General features: G+C 41.4%; 1 protein-coding gene across 1 annotated transcript in view; it reads left to right on the top strand.

The window, feature by feature from the left end:
* Positions 1–27794, top strand: part of nlgn2a (neuroligin 2a) — a 241264-nt gene that overhangs the window by 138851 nt on the left and 74619 nt on the right. The window contains exon 4 of the mRNA XM_061031470.1: positions 19112–19261. Within this exon, the coding sequence (XP_060887453.1) occupies positions 19112–19261 (150 nt within the window). The remainder of the gene's footprint in view (positions 1–19111; positions 19262–27794) is intronic.

Below are 27794 nucleotides of genomic sequence, written 5' to 3'. Positions count from 1 at the left end.
ATTACAGAGTCCATGTGATTGGTCAGTTACATGCAGGCTAACCCTTATTGGTTGTTTGATTCAGACTGAGTGATTTATTTTAAAGATAATATACACAAAGGGGGCAGGCACTCTCAGAAACAGATCAGACACATTTTTTAAAGTAACAATTTAGTTCAATATCTTAAATGACATGCAATAATAGAAAAGTTTCAGTTTAACCCATGTTCTAATGAAATTATTTTGTCTGCGGTATCTTTAAGGTGTGGGAAATACCATCACTTCTTTGTAAGGTATCTTTGGACGTTAGAATTTCTTGACTGACATTGACTGGTGTAAGTCATACACTGTAGCCCTTCACCTGTTTACATGTTTTACAAGATAGCTCTTCTTTAACTGAAAATACCACCAGTAAAAATAATCTGTGCAGATATTAAATAGTCTTAACTACATATTTGGCTAAAGTAATTTGTAGAATATAAAGTGGGGAAACTTCTGATTTGAGGTGAAGTCTAAAGCTGGATTATATTCACTGATGTGTGGTCGGCTGTTTGTTAACTTGAAGTCAAAGTAAATTGATTTATATTATAGACTGACAAAAACAGAAGTAGCAACCCTAAATGTTAAAACTTAACTTACATCTACAGCAGGGGTTCTCTAATGGTGGGATTGAGACCCAGAGGTGGGTCGCGGAGCCATTCTCAGTTGGTCGCAAATTTGTGCCAGGAAAGAAAAGTGTGTAAAAAAGTTTGTGAAACACTTTTTAAACATGTTTGTTATGTAAAGTTTCTTGCTTCTACTACATGTTTTGTACAGACTGAGGTCCAAACTACACAATTTTCCAGTAAAAACATCTGATTGGTCCAAAAATATCCAACATTTGGGTTGCGTTTTTCACAGAGGAGTTGGTGGTGGGTCCTGAGGCTGGACGAGTTGAGGACCACTGATCTACAGTATAAATTTAAGCATTGGGGCATTTCAAACATGATCTGACGCTTTTTGATTTAGTGATTAGATTTTGGTTTTGTATATTAATATTATCTATATAAAGGTATATTCTGGTTCTCTGCATCGTCACTTTGTGATCAAGCGGGGCATGATCTTGGTGTTTTTCTGCAGCACATTAATTTTAGCATGGATACAGAGACATGTGGGTGTGGTGAATCAAAGTAACACAACCCAATCAGAGCTGAAGTTTCTGACAGCTCTGTGTAGCCGAACTAGAATTTTCTCCTCCACCGTCAGATTAACTGTCAGGGCCGACAAGACGAGATAAATGGCTGCTGATAATCCATAACCCCCCCGGTGTGACATGGAGCACAAACAGGAAGATCTCCAAGCATGTGAAAATGTTTGATTACAGATGAACGACTTGCACATCCACACACACATCCACACACACACACTCACACACATCCACACACACACACTCACACACACTCCCTGTGGTGAAGCGGAGCCAGGCTCTTGGCAGTGCATGGCGGATCACAGCTCAAACTGCAGGCCTGCTGGGGAAACGACACTCACATGCTGCACTGACACACACAGCTGGAAAGATGAATCCTCACTCTGACTGTGCAGCTTTACACCTACATGTCGAGCAAAGTTCCTCTTTTTGAGCTCCAGAAGTTCAACTCACTTTCACCGGACGCTGCTACTCGCTGCTTATTCCGGATTGTATTGTCTCTTTTCTTGGCTTTGTACTCGCTGTGTGTGTTTGTCTTCACCTGCATTGTATTGTAACTGCATTCCAATTAAAGTGGTATTGTTGTATATGAGATGGGGAGCGGTGGCTAGAGGCAGAGCTGCCAGCGCTGCTTAATGGGAACGCTGGTGTCTGAATAGAGACGACAGCGGAGACTCTACATCCAATTTACTGTTTCTCCCCTTCTCCTTCTGGAACGTATACACTCAAAGAGAAAAACAATATGTTACCTCGATAAGGTAATTCATTCTACACCTCTATATATACACGTAGCATTCAACTATCCCGTCTCTATCTGCTTATCTGATTTAAATCAAGTTCTGATACCCTTAGGAAATACCTTTACATGAATACTTACTCTGAACACTGAATATAGTTTGTATTTGCAACTTTAGTTTATCAGGTATACTACATGTTGTTGTTTTTTTAATGAAAATGTGTCAGCAGTAACCAAGACTGACCCAACGGGCGGCTGTGGCTCAGTCGGTAGAGTCGGTCATCTCCTAACTGGGTTCGATCCCCAGCTCCTGCAGCCACATGTCCGATGTGTCCTTGGGCAAGACACTTAACCCCAAGTTGCCCCCACTGCTTCATCCGTGGTGTATGGGTGTGTATGAATGGGATTAGTTACTTCTGATGGTCTCACTTCATATCAGCCTCTACCATCAGTGTGTGAATGTGGATGTGTGACCTTTGGTGTAAAAGCGCTTTGAGTAGTCAGACGACCAGAAAAGCGTTATACAAGCTCAAGTCCATTTACAATTTACCTTTTTTGTCTTAAAAAATTCAGAATTACACTGAAGTAAATACAGTTTTGTAATATATTTCAAGAGTGGCTGTCAGCATTAGCGCATTAACTATGATGCGATTGAGGTCAGAAAGTAACACAACCCTTTCCTTTTGATGACTTTGCTTGATAAAAAGTTAAAACATTTTTTTTCCATTTGTCTCATTTTGAAGAACTAATTGGTGGGTGAATGGAATTTGTTCATGATCTTTTTTTTCTTTCAACATTATCATAGAGTTGTTTCTGCACCTATTTGAAACATTGACAGTAATGGCCGCTGTCCACTAGTGTTTTTTTGTTTATTTTTGGGCTGGCAGAAAAAGCTCATCTTCATATTGATCACTGTTGCTTGGTTACGAGAAACAGTCTTCACTTCTGCTTCCCTGTGAAGTCTGTTTTAGTTGCTTTGTGTGCCCTGATCTTTGTATAAGGAGGATATTTTACAAAGAAAGTGGAAAAACATTGGAAAGTAATCATGTCCTGGCTTTAGCAGCACATCTAGACCTGGAAGTTTTCCCCCTTAAAGTCTTTCTATGTGATTTTTCACACTTAAATGTAATATAAATCAAGTATATCCTCTGAAAATAACTCTGTGAGTCATGACTGTCTACAATGGGTGTAACACCCGAGTCCCACTGTCTGTGATGTTTTCAGAGTTTTTTTTTCTGTTTGTTGACATAGCCGGCCCGACAGATGACTCCTCCTCTCGTGTATAAAAGTTGTTTAATTGAGCGACTAGAGAAAAGAAGAATAACATACTGTACTCACTGCTTAACTGTGTTTCTAGATCACGCTCATTTCAGGTAAATTTACATGCAGTGTGAAGATTCGTACGAGATACGAATAAAGATCGCTAGCATTAGCATGCTAACACAACAATGCACCGCAAGTTGTTTTGGTTTCATGCTGGAGCTCAAGGGCGACATCTACTGGATCAAAAAATCACATATAAGATAAGGTGTTTGAGATAAACCATATGAAGGAAAGTATTAGTTTCTCTTCAACCTATGTTTTTGACAAGATATATATGATATAAGACGATTATATCAGAAGTCCTGCCTGTTCTTGATCTTAATTGCTCTGTAAAAGAAGGAAGTGACATGGACCAGTGTGGTTTGAAGTTTAAATATTTTCATTCTGGACAAAAGGTACTTTCAGCACAAGAAAGAACCCTAGTTAGTGGACTCTGGCCCTACATCCCAGGACAATCTGTTACTGCTCGGCTAATACTGCAAACTGGAAACCAGATTTTAGAAGTTGCTGCCTAAAGTTTCCCTAAATGATCCTGAGCCATCTGGTGAGATGCTTTGTGACTGAACAGAACGTTTAAAGTTGGCGTCCTACTAAACAATCCAGAGCCAAGTCAAGCCTGAATGAGCTTGCAGGACATTAAATTAAACTGTGGTTGGATGAAGAGTTAATCCAGATACAGTCCTTGGAAAATGAAATGAAATTAGTCTGACACAACGGCTTTCTGTTTTCCAATGTATCTGGAAGGTGAAGGTATTAGTGTGTAGATAGAGGAGTTCCAGTAGAGTAAATACTTTCATATGAGTGTTTGTATATCTAAAGACTCACTAAGAGTACATCTCTACAGGGAGTGTGTTTGTGTGTGTGTGTTGGGGGGTTGCCTCTGGATCCCACCCTGTCTCAACAAGGCCACACACCAACAAACACTCACTCAGTCCGTCCCAATTAGACCCCAGACGCCCTGTGAAACCAGGACTGGAACGGCAGTCCCCAGTAATGGGCAGATCGTTACAGGAAGGGAGGAGGGAAGGAGGGATAGAGGGAGGTGGACTGGGGATAATGAGAGGTTGGGTGAGGACAGATGAGGAGGGAGATGGGCAGGAGCGTTGGAATGTGGATGATTAGATTTTATTCATAGACGTACACAATGTGCAAATACAAAGGAAGGAATGGACCACATTTATATACTTGCAGGATTGCCTGAGAGCTGACATTCACACATATATTGCTAAAAGTAATAACCTGCAGCGTATGCGATATAGAAGTAAGGGATAATGTATAGTGAGCATTGTCGAGGAATGGGACCTGGAAAGGTGCAGTAGGGGTCTGGTCTCACCCTGAATAACTTCCTCGGAGATAACAAGCCGCTCATTATAAATGATCGTACTTATTCCACTGATTCTCACTATAATATGCAACTTTCTGGTTTGACATTTCAGATAATGCAGTCAAGCTAACTTTGATAATTAAGAAACAGCTTGTCAGACTTTTACAAAAAAAGCTAGCTGAGAAACTTTTTCACAATTTATCATATTTGCATGTGCAACATAAATTGACATGCAGTTAAAGCTACGGTGGTTATGATAAAATAAATGTGCGATTTGGTAGGTGGAGTTGGTGTGACGTCATTACTGCGGCTTCAGATCCCGTCTGCACAAGTCTTTGCTCCAAATAGCGTCACCAGTGCCATAATATGTCACCGCCTGTCGCGGGGGGGAATTTTGGCTTCACTTTTGTACACTGGAAGGAGATAGAGACAAGTTGTCCATATTGATATACAATCAATAGTTGTATTAATCTTCTGATAAACAGCTGTGTGGTTAAGTGTTTTCTTTTTGATACTTCAAAACAACACCTGGTAATTGTCAAGACTCCACACAAACAAAAACAGATGCCCACATCAGATCAGCGTATCTTTATGCTACCAGTCAAGCATACAGAATCCAGAGATAGAGAGCATGAAAAAGAAAAAGGAAAAGGAGGGGTCATCTGGAGTCCAAACAGCTTAAGGCTGAAAGAAAGGGATGTGGAAAATGGAAGAGAAGAAGACGTCTATGAGGGGCATGTGGAGGAGTAGCAGTGGGGAAAAAGAGGACAATGCCGGTGTTTGTGCCGTTTTGGTCACTGTGGCATTTTGGAGGACAGAGAGACTGTGTGTCTGAATCTGTATATGTATGTGCCTGTGTGTATTCGCCTCCCCATCCACTCAATTTGTGGAATTGATCCACTCCCTAATAGTGAGCCAAACAAAAAGTCAGCCTAATCCAGCCATTATTTATAACACAGATGGGAGAGGGGAGAGGGGGGGTGCGGGGTGCGGGGTGTAATTTAACAGTAGAAGTGCTACAAAAAAGAGAGATGAAAAAGATAGAGGAAGACAAATGAGACAGAGACGAGACAGAGGAAGAGAGAGAGAGAGAAAAGGAAGATACTGAGGGCAATTGGAATAAAAATCAAGTGGCTTGAACACGCTGGGCTTCTTTGCAAAGAGGTTACAAATAGACTCTCACAGCAAGAGGCCGAGCAGTGGTAGATTAAGTCGGGGAGGGGGGGGGAGAGTGAGAGATGAAAAGAAAAGGAGGGGAACCAAAGAGAAAACGGAGATCAGAAGACAAACAAGTGGCGAGGATGAGAGAGGTCAAAGGAGAGTGAGAGATAATGAATATGTGAGAACAAAAAGACGAGCATGTACTTGTTGGGAGAAGGAAGAGCGATACATGGAGAGAGAGAGAGGGAGAAAATACTGCTTTTTGAGATGCGATTGAGTCAAAGCGGAGCATGCTGCTGGTAAAACAGGCCAGGGTGGCTTTATTCTTCTTCCCAGTGGTCCTACTTGTCTTTTTTTTTCTCCATAGCTCTGCTGCTTTTTATCTCGCCCACGCCTAATCTGCTCAGGGAGCGAGGAAGCAATGATCTCTTTTTTGCTCAAAATAAGTATAAAGAGTACCGATGCTTTGCATGTAGGGAAAATCCAAATAATGACTAGGTATATGTATGTAAATATTTGCAAAAAAAAAAAGCAATAGTTCCTTCTTTTTACAGTCCTTATTGAGGCTTTGAAATGTGCTTTCCTCCCCTTGAATCAAAGCTAAAAGGCAGTTAAAGAGAAGGCAATGTGGCATATGTTCTCTAGCTTTATTACAGAGGAGAAGCATTGCTGTAGACACATGTGATGCCTCTGAGCAGCATCTGTTTGCTTATTTTTTGGGGGGGGTCTGGAGGGGTTCTAATAGTGGGATCTTTGAAGCATATTGAGCTGTGAGTTGGGTGTTTGCTTGCAGTCGCAGACAGTGAAGTTGGTGTAGACAGAGTACAAACAGTACAGCAGCTAGATCATCTCAACTCCACACTGGTCCCCACAGCCCCAGAGTTATAAGCTCTGGCAGACAGTGAGGACAGAGGCAACACTCGGTGTGTGCTGACAGTGTGTGTGTGTGCTGACAGTGTGTGTGTTTCCTCTCTATGTGCAGACTAGTGTGCAACTAGTGGAGTTCTTTGGGTTCTCCTTGATTCTTTCTTTCTTTCTTTCTTTCTTTCTTTCTTTCTTTCTTTCTTTAATTGATCAATAAATAAGACTTTTACATTTACATTTCTGCAGAATTTGAATATTTTGGACTAATGCAACAAATAGAAAACTAAGTTTTTGGCATTGTAACACGATCACCGTCAGCAAACATGCATGAAATGAGTATAGCAGAGGGAATGAAATAGCTTCTGTACTTTTTCTTTTTAGACAATGGTACTCTGAAACGTCTGCCTGAGGGGAGCAGCTGAAACGAGTGGTGAAGGGGATGTGAAGGGTCGTCAGTGATGCAGTGACCGCTTTCCTTTCTGCTGCACACATGTAACGTTCTGACAGTTGGATTTGGGTGGTGGCTGGAGATTTTAGCTGCATGTTTAATGAATCCAGTGAGTTATTTCTTGCATCTCAAATCGCGCCCGGTGAGCACTGCAGGTGGTGATTAGTTGCCATCCTCTTCCTCTTAGCCTCAGCCGTTGTATCAAACAGCACAAAGAAGAGGGAACTGGCTTCTCTTTAAACCTGAAGGCTGCTTTGTGAACTAGTGCCATAAAGCTGTATGCACTTCTCCACTGCTGCCATAGTTACATACTGCAGTAAACACATGATCAGGCCTCGCTGTGGACATCGGAGAGATGCCACCCTCCTTGTTGAAAGTTTTTGTGTGATTAAATCCACCTTTGAAGCTCCTATTTAAGGTGGAAAAGTTACATATTGTTGCTTTAAATCAATGCATTTATGGATTTAAGCATGTACTCCCTTAAAAGTCAGGGGTCAAGCTTTTTTTTTGCAAGCAGCTGATTGCAACTATTTTTATTTTTAGGCGTTAACTCTTGAAAACGAAGTCAACAAAGGAGATATTCAGATGATGTAGTGTACAGAGTGAGATAGTTCATAGAGAAAAGAGAAAGGGAAGGATGAAGTGTCAAGAAACACACTTTTACTTTTTCAGTGACAAGTGTTGGTGTACATTTGAAGAACAAACATACATTGACTTCTCGTTACATGTATGATATACTGAAGTTACAACATGTACATGTGATAAAAATGCTATATGAAAATAACTTATAACGCGGCCCATGTATGGAGGCTGTAGTCCTCCAAGCGGGCGGCCCAGGTTCGAATCCCACCTGTGGTTCCCGCATGCCATACTCTCTCACTCCCTGATTTCCAACTCTGTCCACTGTCCTATCTCTCCATTAAAGGCACAAAAAGCCCAAAAATACATCTTTAAAAAAAAAAAATAGAATCCAAGTGCAGAATTGCCTAGAGGTTATATTGTGAGTCCATTGTGGGCTTTAGTCTTTCAAGCGGGCAGCCCAGGTCCACAGCAGCATGTCACTCCCCACTCTCTGGTGGGTCCTACTTCATCCACTGTCCTCCTCTACAATAAAAACACTAATACAGAAACATTAAGTGTCAAAGCAGGTGTTTTAACAAAGGTGTTAAAGTGTACCTTCTTGATGCAGAAAAGCTTCAAAATGTGATCATCTTTAACGAGGCAATGTAAATGTTAATTACATTCATTTTGATTATGCACACTTTAATCAGGGTGTGAAGAGGTTCACTGTACAGTGGGACTGACATTTGAGAGTCATCTTCAAATCAAGTATTTCACAACCTCCTACAGGACATGAAGGTTATTCTTTTCTCATGTGAAGTGGGTTTTTTTAAATATTTAAACTATAGTCATTATTCTCAGAGGTTTTCATAAGCACTTGAATGCACCATCAGTGAAGACGTTTAAAGCAGTACCTGGTAGGGATGTTTTTAGGCAATTGACTTCAAAGTCTAAGATTAAAAGCAAATAAAAGTACAGACAATCGACTAGTCTAAAGGTAAGAAAACACTCCAAAACATGAGATCACAGTGTAGCTAACGTGGCTAGCATCACCAGCCACCAGTCTGTAAACATGCCATGTGGTTACATATCGCTCCAGTCGATGTTCAATCTGAAACAAGCTTAAGATCCCTGCTTGTTGATTTTCATTCTGCATTGATGTAACGACCTCTGCATGGAAGTCACATCTCCAATCCTGTGCATTACTGTGTTTTATTGGGGGTTAGTGATGAATGTGAGTAAAACACAGATATTGAATGTTGGTTGTTGCCAGGAATGTAAAACGATTCTAAGAAAACACTTCAGCCAATGAAATGTGCTTATTCTAATAGAAAGGATTTAGTGGAATACCAATGAAAACATGCATTCTTTGTATCCACAACTGGTTCTCACAAGTATTATGATACCAGTGAGTGCATGGAGACACACTCAAACACTCACACACACTCACACATGTCCCAGATGCAATCAGCATGGCCTTTGCCTTGATCCATTGTGCTCTAACGATTAAGCCTTCGCCCCGCTCAGTGGCCTATAGGCCAGCTCTGCTGCTGTGCATCTCATCACATCCCATTCATCACCCTGTGTCTGTATCCACCTCCAACGCTCTCTCTCATCAGACTGACACTGACCTCCTAATGACCCGAGTACACACACACAACCACACACTCAGCCCGTCCAACCAGCGACGCTTAAGACCCTGTTTACAATATGAGATTCTTGATAAGTACCGGCTTTATATTTGATCAAGATAAAAGGAAAAAAACACATCTTCATATCTGCATTCAAAATTAATATTCAACAAAAATGCAATTACAGTACGTACACAATGTGTGTTTTTCGGTACAAATGACACTCCTCTGACACTTTTTTACTGGATGTTTAAAAGATGAGATTTATATGTACATATGTAACTTGATTCTGTTTTCAGAGCATGTTTTATTTATAACGGGATGTACTGCATAGTAAGAATAAAGCCTGATTCTGGGTTATATTTAGAATAGATTTATATCCATAGAATGCTTCAGCTGTTTGACCTGCATAAACAAGATAAGCTGCTTTAATTCCAACCAATAAAAGCTAAACATTTTTTTTTTTTAAAGTCTTACAAATACATAGAAATGCACAAATGCATTCTTTCCGGCACACTGCTACAATACTTCCCCCACTTTGTAACCTTTCTGTTAATTGGTCCACTAGTACAAAGAGCCTGTGTGTATTTGCACACTGATGACAGTTCATCATTTGCTGTGAGCAATTTCCCTGTTATTATAGCTTGGAAACCTCAGTGTAAAAAGGTCAATATTTAACCACAACCTCACACCCACACGTGCTTGTGCACACACACTTTTCCCTGCTCCATCCATGCTAATGAAAATGGAAACGCGGGAAAGGGAAGTCGAGGCTCCCAGGGAGGAATGAAAATGCTAATTTGGAGGAGGTATAAAGCTCTGTGTGCTGCGTTATTCCCCGTTGAGTTGTCGCTTCACCCTAACATGATTCGATATCTTTTTAATTATGGCTCTCTTTTAGAAGAGGGCCCTACACTTCTATCTTTCAGCGCTTAGTTTAATGCACAGGGAGATGATATCGCAGCAGGCTCCTGGTTCTGTTAACAAGTAATATATGCTTTTTTTTAAATGCATGTGTTCCACACAAAGACTTCATGAATCTCTTCACTGTTGTAGAGCAAAGCATGTGGTAGAGTTTAATCATACCCTCTGCTGACCCTGCTCTGTGACTATAGAAAAATACCCTCTATACCACCTTCCCTGGTCGTCCAGTCATGGCAGATGGCAGTCCAATTATATGCAATATTCACATGGCACTGTGTTCATGTGACATCAGGCTCAGGATTGGAAGATTAAGGGCTGGATGCGCTCACGACATCCGTTTCAGAGCACTTCTCACCAGAGCTTGTTGTTGCTAGGTTACGAAAGTTAACTTCTGCTTACCTTGGTAATGTCAGGTGTGTTTTTGATATTTGCTCTAATTGAAGGAACTATCAGAATCAGTTTAATTGGCCAGGTATGCTTACACACACAATGAATTTAACTTTGGTGAACTGTGCTCTCTTATGTACAGGTACAACATTAAATATCAACAATAAACATAATAAGAAAAGACTAATATTTACATGACTAAATATGAAACAGTGCAGTGGTGAATAGTGCAAAAAGATGCTGAAGTAACATGATAAGTAAATAAGTAAACATAAATAAGCAGTGTTTCCCCTACCATAATATTAGGGGGGCGCCCCTAACTTTCCCCTGTGCCTTCTTACCGGTGAAATAATCCTAATTACCACAAGGTTGGGATTGAAATAAAAGCAATATAGACTACCAGGCTACAAGTAACAAAAATGAAACCATCACCTTCCTGTCCACTCAGAAATCAACATCAAAATAAGTATGAAATTAATTGTTACATTTATGCAAGACAAGAATGTACAACTGAAGAAATGCACAAAACATTCTGAATTGAATGAAATATGTTGAATAAAACATCATCTGGCTCAAAATGTCTCTGATCCCTTTTTACCTGAAAGACAGGGTAATGTTTTTTATGGTGATTATAATCTGATTATATGTTTTTGCATAATATCTCAAGGCCCTTAATCAAGGCAAGGGTTTCAGCATCTGTGACTGAAGGAAAGTTTAACGTTATTTATGATATTGCTTACGGCTGCAAAAACACTCAAAGTGGATAAATAACTAATGTAAACTGAGCATAGGCTGCAATAAAAGTTAAACTCACTTTGATCGTTTTACAACATCAGCATAACCTTCATAGTTCGCCTACGGGTTAAAGATTGTTCAAAGTTGTTCAAGGCATATTATTGCGATGGAAACTTACATGATCTGCGTCCCTTTTCTGTCATCATTTATGTTCGTGAACGGTCGGATGTGGGAGTCGCTTTAAATGTTGCGGCCGCAAGGAATTGTGGGGCGTCATATCTCATCTCCTTTGGTAAAGGATGGTCCAGTGTATCCTATGCTAAAGGAGGTTATAAAGGAAGCATTGACCCACCTTTCCTTAACTTTTAGAGAATTTGAACGGCTCTTATCATGGCCGCCACTTAAATGCTTCTGGGGTTAAGGTATACTTCTGTAGGGAATCTACCACATCATGTGTGTCTCTGTAGCTCAGCAATACTCCGCCTACAAACACTAAAAGTTTTTTCCACTCTTGCCAAGTTGAACTTATCTTTGGCTGCTTTAGATCCTTTCACAAACAGTATATATAGAGCGCCACAGGAGTGAGTCCTATAACCAGGAAGTAAGTTAGCATTTGAGCGCAATGGGGTCTAACGTCTAAAAGTCAACGGGGATTTTGAATGGGTTTGTGGTTAGACGCCTGAAATAAGGTCTGTGGTTAACACAAGCTTACACAAGATGTCTCCTGTAGGTTTAATCTTTAGGTTAATATTATGTTAGTAAACTATTTATTAAGCTACGTGGATTAGTTTATCAGAGATCGTCTGAAGCATAACACTAGTGACGTCACAATCATCCGACTGTGGTGTAGTTAGCTTTAGCATAACGTTAGCTTTTTACTTCTGTCGGCCGCATTAACACTTCAAACATCATAAAAATGGTGTTCTTCAGTGAAGATTATCCTGATGAACAAAACGCCTACGCTTCAGAAACATGTGTTTAACACAGAGCTTATTTTCTGCAATGTTCAAAATCCAATGAAAACATCCCATAGGAGAATTCTCCTTAGACCCCATGGAGATGCTACTTCTGGGTTGGCCTACAAAATTATGTCATATGGTTTGTTCTCTATAGGCCTGAGCTCTATATGAAATGTCATTAGATAAATTTCAGGTTCATGTGATATATAAATAAAATGTAATTGATTCATAATGAAGTCTTATCTTTTCAATGACATGCCTCAGTTCAGCTGTCCTCTCGCTCTCTGTTAGTGTTTACTGACATCACTTCCAATCAAATCAACAGTCGACGGTAACGTACATGGAGCAGCAGAACGCGCTCCGTCCTCATGACTAATCACTCAGTTGATCATCGGGTGGTGTCTCCGAGGGCATCCGGTGGGCAGTGCGCCAAACTGGAACACTCGACACAAGTTTACGCCTAATCGTCTCATTGTTTCCGTTCTGCATGAAAGGATCAACAGCCATGCTTAAGCTCCTCAGGGGTACCAGCCCTCAGCTGCTCCCTGCCATCCTGCTCTGTCTTTGTTGTCGTTGTTTGTGTTTGCAGAGTGCAGCCCATGTTTTCAATAAGCGTTGTCGGGTGTTTTTTTTATTTTGTTCACCTTTTCAATTTTGTTTTTGTAATGGAGTGTCAAAGTGTTCTTCTTAAATAACAGAGCCGACTGTCAGCCTGTCAGTTATTAAGTATTCATTGTCTGAAGTCATTTTTGTCTGTTAACTTGTAACATGGGTGGGTGGAGTGATCTGATGCTATAATTAAATAAATGTTGCAATGTCACAAAGGAAGAAATGCTCAATCAAACGTGAAAGGCTTTTAATGGGATGCAGCGGTGTCCAGAAGCTGTTTATTGTCACTCTGACACTGAAAATAAAACTCTGATTTGCCATCAGGGATCATCATCAGTGTGTCTGAAATCAGCTAAATACAGTTACAAATATTAAGAACTATACCATCCACCTGGTTACATTTTTTTCCTCCCCACATAACAAACCCTGACCTTAACTTCCACAAATTCAGAAAAAAAGGAGTTTCAAGAAGTTTTACACTGACCCAAAAAGTTTGTAACTTAAATGAACAATAAGTTCTACTCTTACTAAAGAGATGGAAAGTAAAGCTGCAGACAGATGTATGTGGTGCAATGAGGAACCTTCACCACATCCATACATAAGAAATGTCAAGTTCCCATCATGGCGGCTGTGGCTCAGTTGGTAGAGTCGGTCGTCTCTCAACCTGAAGGTCGAGGGTTTGAACTCCACCCCCTGCAGCTACATGTCTGTGTATGTGTCCGTGTGCAAAACACTTAACCCCTGAATTCTCCCGCTGCTTTGTCAGCAGCGTATGAATGTGATTAGTTACTTCTGATGGTCACTTTACTCAGCAGCCTCTACCATCAGTGTGTGAATGGGTCGGTTTGACCTGCGGTGTAAAAGTGCTTTGAGTAGTCAGAAGACTAGAAAAGAGCTATACAAGCTTAAATCCTGGGGCGCTGGTGGCGCAGTGGTTAGTGCGTGCATCCCATGTATGGAGGCTTTCCACCTCCAAGCAGGCGGCCGGGGTTCGAATCCGTCCTGTGGCTTCTTTCCGGCATGTCGTTCCCCACTCTCTCTCTCTCCCTGCTTTCTGCTGTCCTGTCTCTCCAATAAATTCACAAAACACCCCAAAATGTATTTTACAAGCTCAAGTCCTTTTACCATTCACCATTTGTCAGAGAAGCCAGAACTTCATCATAACATGTTTCCTTAAATGCTTTCTATGTGATTTTTCACACTTAAATATAATATAAATCAAGTATATCCTCTGAAAATAACTCTGTGAGTCATGACTGTCTACAATGGGTGTAACACCCGAGTCCCACTGTCTGTGATGTTTTCAGAGTTTTCAGAGTCCTATCTTCACTTTGTTTACATCGCCCGGACGGCCGGCTGACTCCTCCCCTCGTGTATAAAAGTTGTTTAATTGAGGGACTAGAGAAAAGAAGAATAACATACTGTACTCACTGCTTAACTGCGTTTCTAGATCACGCTCATTTCAAGTAAATTTACATGCAGTGTGAAGATACGAGCATAATAAAGATCGCTAGAATTAGCATGCTAACACAACAATGCAGCACGAGTTGTTTTGGTTTCATGCTGGTGCTCAAGGGTGACATCTGCTGGATCAAACAATCACATATAAAGCCTTTAATGTCTGATGATGCAGTGAGGTCATTTTATGATTTAATTCAGTAGATATCTTACATTGCTCCTTTAATGATTGTTATCACTGCCAGAGGGTCGGTGCATGAGCAGGAAAATTCTACCTTCCTTTACGTTTTCCACTGCAAAAATTCAAAATTAGTCGTAAAAAGAAAACAGAATGTTGTTTTTTCTCTCTCAGAAAACAATACTTACACATGTGGGTGGAGATTGAACCCCTGTCCAGCCAGTTAAGATAGCCCCTGATTATTGAGTGTCCCATAACATTAAGACATTGTAAATAATTTGATGGATTTTTAAAATGTCAGTGCTGCGTTTGACGTGAGATGCCGTATATTTCTGTAAGTGATTATATACACTGCTGTGGAAATGACCAGCAGGACTAAAAGAGACTAATCGGTTTAAACATTTATGACATTCAGCCGTCTTTGAATCTTCATAATTGCTCAGTGAAAAGTGAATTGCTCCAGGAAATTAAAACTGTAAAGTGTATTATTACCTCGCTCTGTAATGTGGAGCAGTAGGAGAAAGTACAGTCGAATAAAAGGGAAATTCTTAAATAGGTAAATTGCTCTGAAATGTAGCTTTGACCTTATTCCACTGTACTTCTGTTCCTTTAGTTAGACATCATCGCCCACCCTGCCATGCTGCTGTGAGTAAGCCTGTCCCTGCTCAGCATTAACTCAAGTCTGTGTTCAAGTGTTTACCATCTGCTGATAATCTTTCATAGCATGTCCAGGATTTGTTAAAGCTTTGTGCGTATATTCTGGACACTGTGCTACTTCCCTAACTATTAGAAGAAGATATACAGTATTGATCTGTTCTGTTTTTACACTCTGTTATTGACACATGCTGCACACACACACACACAGGCTGAAATACACACATAAACAGGATCATATGGACATGCACTGATGGAGAGATGTCAGAGTGAGGGGGCTGCACACAGCGAGCGCTTCTGAGTAGGTGGGCAGGGTTTGGTGCCTTGCTAAAGGGCACCTCGGCAGTGCTCAGGAAGTTTCTCCAGCTAGCAGACCAATTTCCAGATTTAGTCCACACCAGGACTTGAACTGGCGACCCAGCGGGTCTCAACCCAAGTCCCTACAGACTGAGCTACTGCCGCCCCATGTTGCATCATCACTATGCATGCATAACATCCATATTACAGTGTCATGCAGTGCCAGCTCTGATTATTTGTGGGCATGTTGTGTATCATATCATATATTAAAGTGTTTCTGAAAAGAGATGACGACCTGATTAGGCACTTTGCTGCATTACATTTGCATGTTTTGAACAGATAAATGATTGAGGTCCCCTCTGTGTTTTTTTTCTGTGAACTTTGAAAAGGAGTTGTGCAGAAATAATCCTGAGGGCTGGCCACCTAACCACCTGCCTGTAAGTGGGCATTGCATGCTAAACTTTTTGCGGTGAGGGGAAAAACACAACAAAGCCTGAGGCAGAGAGAAAGCAGAACGCCCGAGACAGAAAGAGAGACAGAGAGCGAGAGCTTGTAGCCCCCGAGGGCCTCGCTCCCGTCTGTCACTGTGCCAGAACGATCCGCCCTGTAACTGATCCATGGACACAGAGTCTACAGGTCAACTGTGACAGGCTGCCTGGAGTGTGTTTGTCTACCATGTGGGTGTGTGTGTGGGTACATCTGCATTCTGTCTCCCATGATGCCGCTGGCTGTCACTCTGTGTCTCTTGTTGCATAGATGCAGAGCGTGTGTGTGTACAGGAAGTGTGTACGTGGTCGTTTCGGCGCTAATGAAATGACATGCAGGTAGAGACGAGGCGAAGGTTATGGAGATGCACAAGAGCAATATGTTGCCACAGCAACAGTCAATGAGACTTTGTCCATGTGACAGTGGCTCATGGTGAGAGTGAGAGAACGAGAAGAGGGGAGAAACAAGGCGAAAGGAAGCAGTTGCCATAGTGACCCGCCATTGCAGCTGCCTGTAAATTTCCCTCTCCCCATGTGTGTGTGAGTCTTCCTGAGTGATTTATCGGTTTTAGCGGCAATGCTGTGTAGTAAGAATACAGTGTGTGTGTGTGTTCCATGTGAAACACTAACTGCATGTTTCAGCAGGTATTTCTCAAATATTTATTTATTTATATAAGCAGGTTTCAAAGGGAGCCAAATACCCTCCATCTCTCTTCCCCTTCCAACAGATGCTGTTGTGGTTATTTATGTGGCTGTTCTGCACTACTGCTCTCTATATCCCCAACCCTACACCTACACACACACACACACACACACACACACACACACACACACACACACACACACACACAGAAAAACCAACGGGGGCTGTCAGGGTGCCACAGTTCTATGTCTTGTGTGCCATATGTTACCGTAGGCTCCTGGCAGGCAGGAGTATCTCTGCTCCCAGTCAGCAGGGAGGCTGGTTCAAAGGCCAACGAGGATCCATCAGGGACTTTTCTGCTTGCACACACACACACACACACACACACACACACACACACACACACACACACACACACACACACACACACACACACACACACACACAGCGCTACTGTAGCAGACGTATGTTGGAGCATCTCATGACTGACATTGAGGGGATTCTCTCTGAAAGGCATATCTGGGTAGAAACTGTTCGATAGTTGATCTTGATGTCATTAAGGATTTCCTTAGTTTTTATGTATTTTAGTATAGTATGTAGGACACAGCCATGCATTACAGATATTGAGAGCTAGCTAATTTTAGCAGCACGACTGACTATCCATGATTGACACCCCCTTGCTGCATTGTTGTACCAAGGAAGGTGGAAAAGGTGAAAATGAAAATGTCAACAGCGGGGTTGCTGTGCCCAAACTGGCTGCTAGCGATATTTTACTTAGCACTAGGGCACGATCGATATGGTATTTTTGGGTCCGATACCGTTGTGGATATTAGACAGAAAAAAAAACTGAAACCGATAAATTGGCCGATATCTTTCTTTTGTCTTTGATCTGTAGTGAGAGATTTAGATACATAGATTTATTGCGTTGATCCATCAAATGCAGTTATCATGCACTTGTGGAAAAGATGGTCACTCGACTGGAAAGTAACTGTGCATGTACCTGCCTCACTGCTTGTCACTCTGGAGAGTAATGATGCTTGTTGTAATCCATATAGCGCCCTCTGCTGGTGAAGGAGAACTGCCAGTGAAATACAATGAAACTCAAATCAATTGCTATTTGTCTGCTGAATAAATCTAGTACTTTCTGCACATATCCGGATAAAATTAGCCAAAACCGATAGTCACTTGATATGCTAATATCGGCCGATATTATCAGCTGGCCGATAAATCGTTCTGGCTCTACTTAGGACAATACAGAGGATGTTTCAAAATCTATTTTGGCCTTTCGATCAATTCAGAATAGTAGAAATGAATGATTGTGTTTCTGATGTGAAGACTTTGCTAATTTGCTAGATAGATGAAAAGAGTCAGCCACAAAAAACTAAGCTCTGCATCATTTTTGTCCAGTGATAGAAAAACAATTTTCACATGAAAGGTTTCACTCTTTTGTTCCCCCCCCCCTTCTTTTTGAACCTCTAGGCAGGATCCACTTACAATGTGTGCTGCTGCAAAAATGATACCATCCAAGAAAGCTGTGTTTTCCAAAGATTCCCCCTCGAGGGAGTTGACCCAGAAATAGGTTGATATAGCTGTCGCTGCAGCCGGGGCCCGAGTTGCAATTTGCATTTATGGGAGCTCCAAGTTCTGAGGTGCAAAATAAAATGAGGGAATTATGGAAATTCCTAGCAGACATGATGCATTAAGAGCCAGTGGCCTTTTATTATCTGCTGATTGCACACAGAATGTTTTCCAGACATCGGCTTTAGTCCTTGCAGGCTTTGCTTTAATATGGCTTCTCATGTCATACTGGGGACTTCTTTCTTTTTTTTTAACCTGCAAATTGCACTTTCAGTGTGTTTGCTGTGTAGTCCCCAGAGTGCCTTTTTTACCCAGCATTGAAGCGTCTCTTCTTAGCAGCAGCAGAGAGCTCTTTGGGGTGAGCTTTGACACCTCAAGCTCTCACAACCTGCAGAGCGTGTGCGCTTGTTGTCCTCTCCACCATTTGTACATTGTCAATTTGCTCTAATTGCAAATGTCTGCCCTCATTTTTGTGCTTTAATTTAGTAACTGACTTAGCGCAGGTGGGACCGCTAGTTCATACGGCTTCTCATGTGGTGAGCTTTAAGATTGCATCGTTATCGGTCAACCTGGGCCTCAGTGTGAAATAAAGGCTGTCAAGACGCAGTGATGTACAGGTTAGCTCCAATATAGACCACTACCCGGTGATTTCCCTCCCAACATTACTGCTTTAATCACCAGGAAACATTTGATTAGATTCTTGTTGTGCCGTCTCTTCTTATTGCCTGTTGCCGGAATCATTGGCTGAAATCTAAATTACCTGCGGCTTGTTTTTAAGAGCTGACATCCAGCTGTAGGGAACAGAACAGTTCCCAGGCTTTAATACTGAAACTCTGTTTTTCATCCTGCGAGCACTTTGCTGTTTGCTCAGTATATTATGGTCTAACACAATATGTGATCAAAGAGAATATGAAAGGCCTTAATACTGTTATTGACTTTTTTCCTTTTTGTTCTCTTTCCCCCCCTGCTCTCTCTCTCTTTGTTCGTGCAGATATTCGCGACCGCAGGAAGAAGCCGGTGATGTTGTTTATTCATGGAGGCTCCTACATGGAAGGCACCGGCAACATGTTTGATGCCAGCGTCCTGGCCGCCTACGGCAATGTGATCGTTGTGACCATGAACTACCGGCTTGGCGTGCTCGGTAAGTGAGCCGGATGTCTTGTTTTTTTAACTGGACAAAATGCCTCAAATACTCCCACAGCATCGACACAAACCATGTGACTCTGAAGATGTGCTCTGCGTCATGCTAATATATTCAAGTTAAGGTGAACTCATTTTTTTGCCACCAAACTCACAAATAGCACACGCAAGTTGATTTCACCCAGCAGGCTCTTCTTCTCTCATCTGGATTGATTAAGTCGGTGATGGATGACATCAATAGAATTCATCACTCTAATGACAACCAGTGCAGGCGTTCATCATGAGAGCTCACTCTCTCATGGATTTCCTCTGTTTGATTATTCCTTTTTCAAACCCTCTGATTGTGTAATTGTTTCTCCACTGTCACCAGTGCACAAAGAAAAACAACCAGCCAATCTTACATTTCTTCAGTTGAAGCATCGCTTCAGAACCTGCAAGTGTCTCGTTCTTCCTGATTCTGATTTTTCTCTGAAACGCTCAAAGATAAGAAGAATCATTTCTGTAGTCAAATGAACCAAAACCAAAAAAGACTGATTCCATATAAATACATGAAATCAAAACGACACTTTAACTTTCCAGATTGTGTTATGTTAATTTTAAATGAAGTGCAAGCACAATGCACATTTGAGAAGAAGAAGACAGCCTCTTAAAACGTGGATGTGGATGTAAAATGTCCCAGTTTGAAGGATTTACATCACACAACCAGAGCTCAGGAATGATATGCTCACACTGAACTATCGGGAAAGAATGTTGACATGTGAAGGTAAAGTTTGCTCCTTTACTCCCAAAGACTGAAGATGAAAAAAGAAGGAAGGTGAAGATTTTGTTTGCTAGAGTGCTTATCTATCGTGTTAGTAGAGAGAGGGACGAGATATAAAACAGGCATGGTGCTTTCACATGCTGTCTGACATGTTGCACAGGGGCAACTCTGTAAAAAAAGTCATGTGGCTCTGCTCACACAGCGCAAGATTCTGCCGACCAGAATTTCTTCTGTGCATGAAATGAATCCTTTGGAAGCAGCTGATCAGCCCTTGACTCTCCTGTACACTGCTCGGTAAACAATATGAAATGGAGCTGACATTCGGGCCCGACTTCAAAATCAGTTCTGTGGCTCAAAGATCATCCTCTCACAGTTCTCACAGGGTCAAAAAAAACTGTGGCATGGGTTAAAATGAGAACACATCTGTAAGGTTGCAGTAGTAGTTAACAATATCTGAACATGTTTTACTCTACAATATGTGCAATAAAAGGAAAGTAAAGTAGTCATTGATTCTTTTAGTTCTCGTTAGTAATTCCAACTAATAGTCTTGTTGCCTCCTCCATCAAGCGCCCACTTTATTACTTTAGAAACATGGAAGCATTTTTGCATCCAGGACCAAGATTGATTCTCATTGACCTCCTTTTGGAATTGTTGCTAAGTAACCAGTGTGCAACCATGTAATGCACTTTTATTTTTTTATTCATTTTTGGGCTTTTTGTGCCTTTTAATGGAGAGATAGGACAGTGGATAGAGTCGGAAATCAGGGAGAGAGAGAGAGTGGGGAATGACATGCGGGAAAGTAGCCACAGGTTGGACTTGAACCTGGTCCGCCCTTCATACATGGGGCGCACACACTAACCACTGCACCACCAGCGCCCCCATGTAATGCACAAGACGTAATGGTCACTTTGCACATTTGTGTCAGATGTAAGACCACATGAACATTTTTATTCTCAGTGGGTTTCTTTTTTTTTTTATAAATGTGTAATTATCTTAAGAAGCTGGCATTGTGAATATTTAGTAATTTCCACTCTCTTTAACTGCATGAATGCGTGCAGAAGATTTAATGACATGGTCAGAAAAAAACCTTTTTCTCAGAAGCCGCAGTTGGAGTTCCATTTTTCTTCTTATTCCCGGAGTCATTCCTGGTCAAAAAGGGAAAAATTCACAACCTCTCAAATCATACTGATTTATTGTCCTGCCCCGCCTTCAAACTTCTCACCGTGTAACAACGGACCTCGGTTATTTATTTAGCTCCCGACTCCTGTATTCAGTCTAACGTTACACTTTACCAGCAACTTTCATAGAAAGCCATTTTTATGTGAGAGAATGCAGAGACAGCAACAAGCATGCAAATCAGATACAGATCTGTCGTTTTTTTTTAACTGACACAGAAATACACCTCACACTCTTTCATTTTAACTGCACACCCCCGCCTGCTGCCTCCAACCTCTTTGGTGTCTACGCTGGAGCCATGTAATTCATTCCACAAAGAGCACGGATTGTTACACGGAAAATGTCTTTACAGAGTGTTTTTTGGTGGGAGAAGGCGCGGTGATGATGCACTTTGGAGCTGCTGCCACACAGAAAAGTGAAGGATTTATAGAGACGTTTAGGTGGCTTTTCAGGCTGAGTGAAGAGAGTGTGCTGTATGTAACCTGAGTGCCAAGGTCACTGTAAAATTCAGGCACAGGCAGGTTGAGAAAAGGAGTTAAAAAAAAAAATAATAATAAAAAGTCTCATCTGTCAGCGCAGCTCACCAGCTCGAGCTCATCATCCCCTTTCTGAAAACACACTCGACTTCTCCTCTTTGTTACTCACTGTGCTGTGTCTCGCTCCACTGAGAGCAGGTAATTTAGCTTGGAGAGGAGGAACATGCCTCTAAGGAGGCAGGTGCTAACTAAAGGAAACTAAGTGCATTACATATTTCATCAGCCGTAGAAGAGAGTCGGCTGCTGGAAGCTGTTTCAAGACTAGCTGCCTTCCTTTGATTTGCTTTTTTTTTTTTTTAGGATGTAACTGTGTTGTTTTCCAGAGCCTTTAAACAGCCTTTACAACGATGACAGAGTTTCATTTGCATGTCATTACCTAAAGTGTTTGCTTTTCAATGCTTCTTCATTGAGTTCATTAGCATTTTTTGGCTATAAGTGGGTAACTCAATGTGATCCAGAATGTGACACCAGAGATCCATGAAGCTGCCAGGAGCCCGAGTGTGACAAGACAAGAGTGGCTTTCTTTGTTTTCATCTCACAGATAAACTGTTTAACATCTTGAGCTTTATCTCTATCCAAGGCGATCTGTCCTTTCTATAAATATTACTTTGTTTCCAACAAGCAAAGATCAAAACACACATTTCTGAAAAGATCGATTTCAAACAAAGTCGCTAGAAGCATCATCCGAGGAAAGTTGTTCTGTTAATTATCAGATCAATCGATATCATAATCCGTTTGTTTCAGCTGCTAATTGCCACAAGATGGACATCTTAATAAGACTATCTGTTTTGGCCAAACGCAGCCACACTGTTTCTCTGTTGTGGAGTCTTTTTCATCCCAGCTTGAGCCTCGTATGTAGAGTTTTAGAAGGAGGGAAACAAATCCTTTTTTCAGAAGGGATCCAAATAAGTGGATTACCAACAGAAGTTAAGTTTTCAAACAGGAGGAAATGAGGCAGAACTATCAGCTACTACTCCACATTTATCACCCAATTTGATTCTTCTAAGAAACAAGATAAAAAGGGAAAGTATGGAATTCTTTCAGGTTATCACTTTGTAACTGTTAGTGCATTTGATAAAACCAGATTTCCTCTTTTAAACTTTTAAAACTGATTCCAAGTAGAGCCCAACCGATTTATCAGGCAGCCAATAACATTGGCCGATATTAGCATGTTAGGCCAATATTAGCATATTAGCATGTCCAGTGAGTATCGTTATCGTCAGAGGCGCTGCTCGTCAACAGGCAAGGCAGGCAACTGCTTGTGGCCCCTGACCAGTAGGGGGCCCCAGAGGGTTGATAAACTTGGAATCACAGCATTTCAAAATGTGCAAATTTTGCAATGACAGTCGGAAACCTCCCTAGTGGGGCCCCATCTGACAACATTCACTCTGGTTGCCCTGCTGAGCACTGGTGGGAGGGCTCCCTAATTAACTTTTGCCTAGGGCCCCGACAGACTCCAGAATCGCCACTGGGTATCGGCTGCCAACAGGGGCGCCGCCAGGAACTCCGGGCCCCATGAAGAGATATCACATTGGGCCCCTACCACGGCTCAAACTTACCCGGAAAAATTTCTATGACCGCACCGCCATCACACAAATGACCCATAAAAACTTGAAACTATGCTTTGTTTTACACTCTGAAAATGGAAGATAAATAATCACTGTAATATTTCCTCATAGCTTAAAAATTATTTAAACCTTGTAATATTTGCACCTTTCAGACAGTTGAATCATTTTCAGCATTATTATTTTACTTATTAACTTGCTATAGTTAATGTTCTAAAGGCTTTTATTGTCTTAAGTGATCTTAATGGTTAGCTTATTGAATTAAAAATTCATTCAATACATTTTTATCTCAGGCCCATGAAAGGCCCCCCTCCCCACTGGGGCCCTGGGTAGTCAGTCCCAGTTTTCATCCCACAACGACGCCCCTGGCTGCCAATACTATCAGCATCAGCAGTAACTTATGGTATTGGCTAATTTTATAACATATATGTGCTGATATTACTTGATTTATTCACCAGTCAAATAGCATTTCATTGAGTATCATTGTATTACATGAGCACTTCTCTTTGTGAGGTGTATAGTGTCAAGCGGTGTTAGTAACAGCTTTTTTGTAGAAGCTGACTCAGGGAGAAACGCACAAGAATTCCAATGTACCTGTACTGTCCTGTACCTGTGCAAATGGCAATAAACATCTATTCTATTCTATTCTAGCATGCACAGTTAATTTCCAGTTGAGTGACCATCTTGTCTTCATTATAAATCTTTTCCACAAGTGTTTGATAAACGAAATTTGAGGGATCAACGCGATAACTTGATCAATCTCTACAAATCGAACAGAGCTCAAATAAAGATATCGGCTGATATTGGTATCAGATTTTTTCTCTCCCCCAATATCGATATCAGCCCCAAAAATTCCATATCTGTCAGGACCTATTTCCTAGTATATATCTATGTTTGGTGGTATCTTCTTTCAGCACTCTATCTGTGACTCTCATCACATTCTTTGTGTCAAGGAGAAATCAAATTGAGTGGGAGACTTTGTCATTTGTATGCAAAGAGAAAGCCACAGCTCTCTTCCAAATATGAGAGCCATCCAGTGCAATTTGGCCCAGATTGGGAGAACTGTGAGTAATCTTTCACCCCCATGCATCCTATTTGATTGATGATGTAGTCCTCTGACAGACACACACACACACACACACACACACACACACACACATGCAGGGAAGCCAGTGTGAGTGGTAGAAATGCATATTTTGTTGTGATGAGGTGTCGTATGCGTCTAGCATGTGTAGCGGAGTGCACTCATGCATAACGATGTCCGCTCTGTGGCAACACCGCGAAGGTTCCTGCTGTGTTTGTATTCTTGCTTCAGCAATCTGACATGCTGATTTGGAAGGGCAACGCAGGAATTATTGATACAGAAGCTGGATGCGGTCAGGGGAAATGCAAACGCAATGCAAGCGTGTCTGCCAGGCAGAAATGCTTATCTTTTCATGAGATTATATTTAATCTCTCATTTGTCAGCCCCCCCTCCCCCTTCCTGCACATATTGGAATCATATAGCTGTGTTTACGAGTTGATTTATATAGTCCCTCCCAGCCTGCAAAAGTAACATGGTCTTGATTAACTAAGCCTGCAAGAAATGATGTGTGAGGTTTGCAAAGTTCTACAGCACCGTATGTTTTCAATTTAGCCGAGTATTTAATAACCCTGATCATATAAATGATTACAGCTGGAGGAGAGTTAATTTGAATGCACTGCTGCTAATTAAGACTTAAAGCTGGTTTATTTTTAAACATCTCTCCCGTACTGTATCTGGAAAGCGGCAGATTGTGAATCAAAGTGTCGGTTCTCTGCTCCTGGACTTAAAATCTGGTTGTCAAATCTAATAAACATATTTCAGAACTGTTATTCTAATCTCTCCACATAGAAAGAAGAGCTAGTCGTAGTGTAATACTTTTTTATTGGAAGGAGAAAGAAGACTCAAATCAGCAGCTCTATATAGAAGACGAGTGTATTCATACCTAGGCACGCTGAACTGCTCACTTGTATGCACAACTGGCTCTATTTCATCTTAATCTTTGCTTTTCTTGGACTTGATCTTGTGCATGAGATATATATTGATATCAGGTTCTCTGGACTGTTAAGGTTGGGCCTAAATAAACTGCACTACCCAGCAGGCACTATAAGGTGCTACCTTTGTCCCTTTCTCGCCTGCCAGCTTTTCTCTGTCAGATCAAAAACAAGGTGAAGCGACACAACATGTCTACGATTGCATTCCCCAGAGGAGCATGTCCATTATAATGAACCTGAGGCTGCTACACTGACACTGAAGCCTCAATGGGGACCCACCAGCTTGCTTTCTGTTTTTGGTATCTTTGTGGTCCTCCAACAGGTAGAAACTGCAAACATGTACGCACTCATTTCTGAAAACTTCTAGAACATTTTAGACAGCTTGTAACTGAAGTCTTCCTGGGTTGATCTTCAAATGTCCCTGAGACCAACGGGGGTCTCAGGAGGAATGCGGAAATATTAAGTGTCTGCGGAGAAAAATTCCAGATAAGGTGTACACAGTAAAGCTTTAATGCAACCAGTAATGTTATGTCAACATTAAAACTATGTTGGCCTGCACTAAAAGGGCAAAAAGTAGAAAAACAAACTGAGCGAGATGAAACCTTGAACAAAAGGAAGGCAAAGTATGGAGGAGTTTCGAGAGTACAACTCTGGTCAGGGTTGTTGTTTAATGAATAATGTTGTAGCCACAATATATTGTAGTATTTCTTATAACAGCCTAGAAGATGAGAAAGAAATGTGCAGGCTTGGTGAGGCTGCATCAGAAGGACCTTTGTTCAAGCCTCTGGTGCATTTTTCAAGAACTCTTTGACACAGAATACTTTTATATAACACAGACTTCTGAGGTTAGAGAAAATCTCTTTTAGATGTTAAGATATCCTTGATACAGTTTGAATTCTATAATGGATGATATGTCGATGCAAATTAGAGGAACCTTATTCAGTATGAAAACATTTTCAATGTGACATAACCTTCACATACGATGTAAAATGGCTCTGAGGGCGTAAATGTACTGAATGTATTCAGACATGATCCAAAAACATCGTTGATGAATGCCAGAGAGAAGAAAACATTTTTCGTCGCTTTAGATGAAGTACGACTCCATCTCTTTGGAACATTTGGAACAAGTATGCAAAACGCTCTGACTCTCCGCCTCCTTTCCCTGCGTTTGGCTTTGGGACAAGTAAGTCAGCTGCTCCTCCATTCCTTCATCCCAGTACTCTGGCTTTTTTTTGTTGTTGTTAATGCTCTCTGCTTTGCTACTTCTGCTGCCTCTTTAGATCGCCTTATCCCCCGTGGCAACTTGGCCATCAGTCCATCCATTCTAAAGCCTTCACAGCGTCCCATTTGGTGAGCTACAAGCCCGGCCAAGACGCTTACTGTGTGTCCTGTGGCAGGAACAGCTCAAAAAATCATGGCAGAAGAGAAGGCATTTTGGCTTGTTATCCAATGACAAACCATTTTTCCACTTGGCTTTTCTTGCCTTTTGCTCCTTCAGTTTTAAAGAATGTTTAATTCAGAACGCTAAGCTTTTTGGGTTGTACTTACAGATATTATGCATGCACAATACACTTCACCATGTTTCTCTAACACTAATATGTGTCCCTAGTCTGTCTACAAACCCTCCAATGATGAGAAAAGTCTATCCTCTCCGTCTTCTGCCTGCTCCACTTTTCAGAAAATGTGTGCTCAAACAGGCTGTTTGTAGATTTTCCCTTCATGACATCACAAAGGGCAGTAGCCCCTCCCCCAGGTGGGTGACACTCCCACAGCTAGGTGTTTGTTCTGCCCTCTGAGTCTACCTTCTCACGTAAACAATAGGGCATGGAGCGAGAAAGACCGAGTACACCCAAGCCCTTCCAGAGAGGGGGCGTGGTCAGACACCGCTCATTTACATATTTAAAGGTACAGACACAGAAACAGCCTGTTCTGAGCAGGGCTGAAATAGAGGGGTTTATAGACATGATCAAATACAGGATCAGAGTGGATTTAGAACAAGAAACTTCACACACATGTTTTGAGGAGCTCTGAGACTTATTTACACAGGTTGAAAGTGACACAATATATGACCTTTAACTCCGTATGTACTGGAATGTCATGGTATCAGATTTTTAAACGTTCATATCAAACGATATGAATAACTACACTGGCCACCAAATATTGGGTTATATCTTATTTTTAATAGCCAATCAAAAATTGCAGGCCAAACCCTGCACACTGTCTAAATTGCACATCTACATTACCAACGTGTTGAAGTATTGACATTTTTGACAATAAGTTACATATATGTAACAATGCTCCTTCCCTTCTTCCTCTTACCTCTTTCTCAAAATTCTGTCCACGTGTTTCTAAGTGTCTAACCTGTATGACAGCATTCTAGAAAACAAAGCTGAATTAAGCCTCAAAAGACAGAACTGGCATTCATGAAGGTCAGGCAAGAGAAATCAACCTTCTCCCTCTTTTTTTTGTCTTTCAATCCAG

Source organism: Labrus mixtus, chromosome 23, assembly GCF_963584025.1.
Source record: "Labrus mixtus chromosome 23, fLabMix1.1, whole genome shotgun sequence".
NCBI classification, from domain to species: Eukaryota; Metazoa; Chordata; class Actinopteri; order Labriformes; family Labridae; genus Labrus; species Labrus mixtus.
This window is presented reverse-complemented; position numbering and strand designations above follow the sequence as displayed.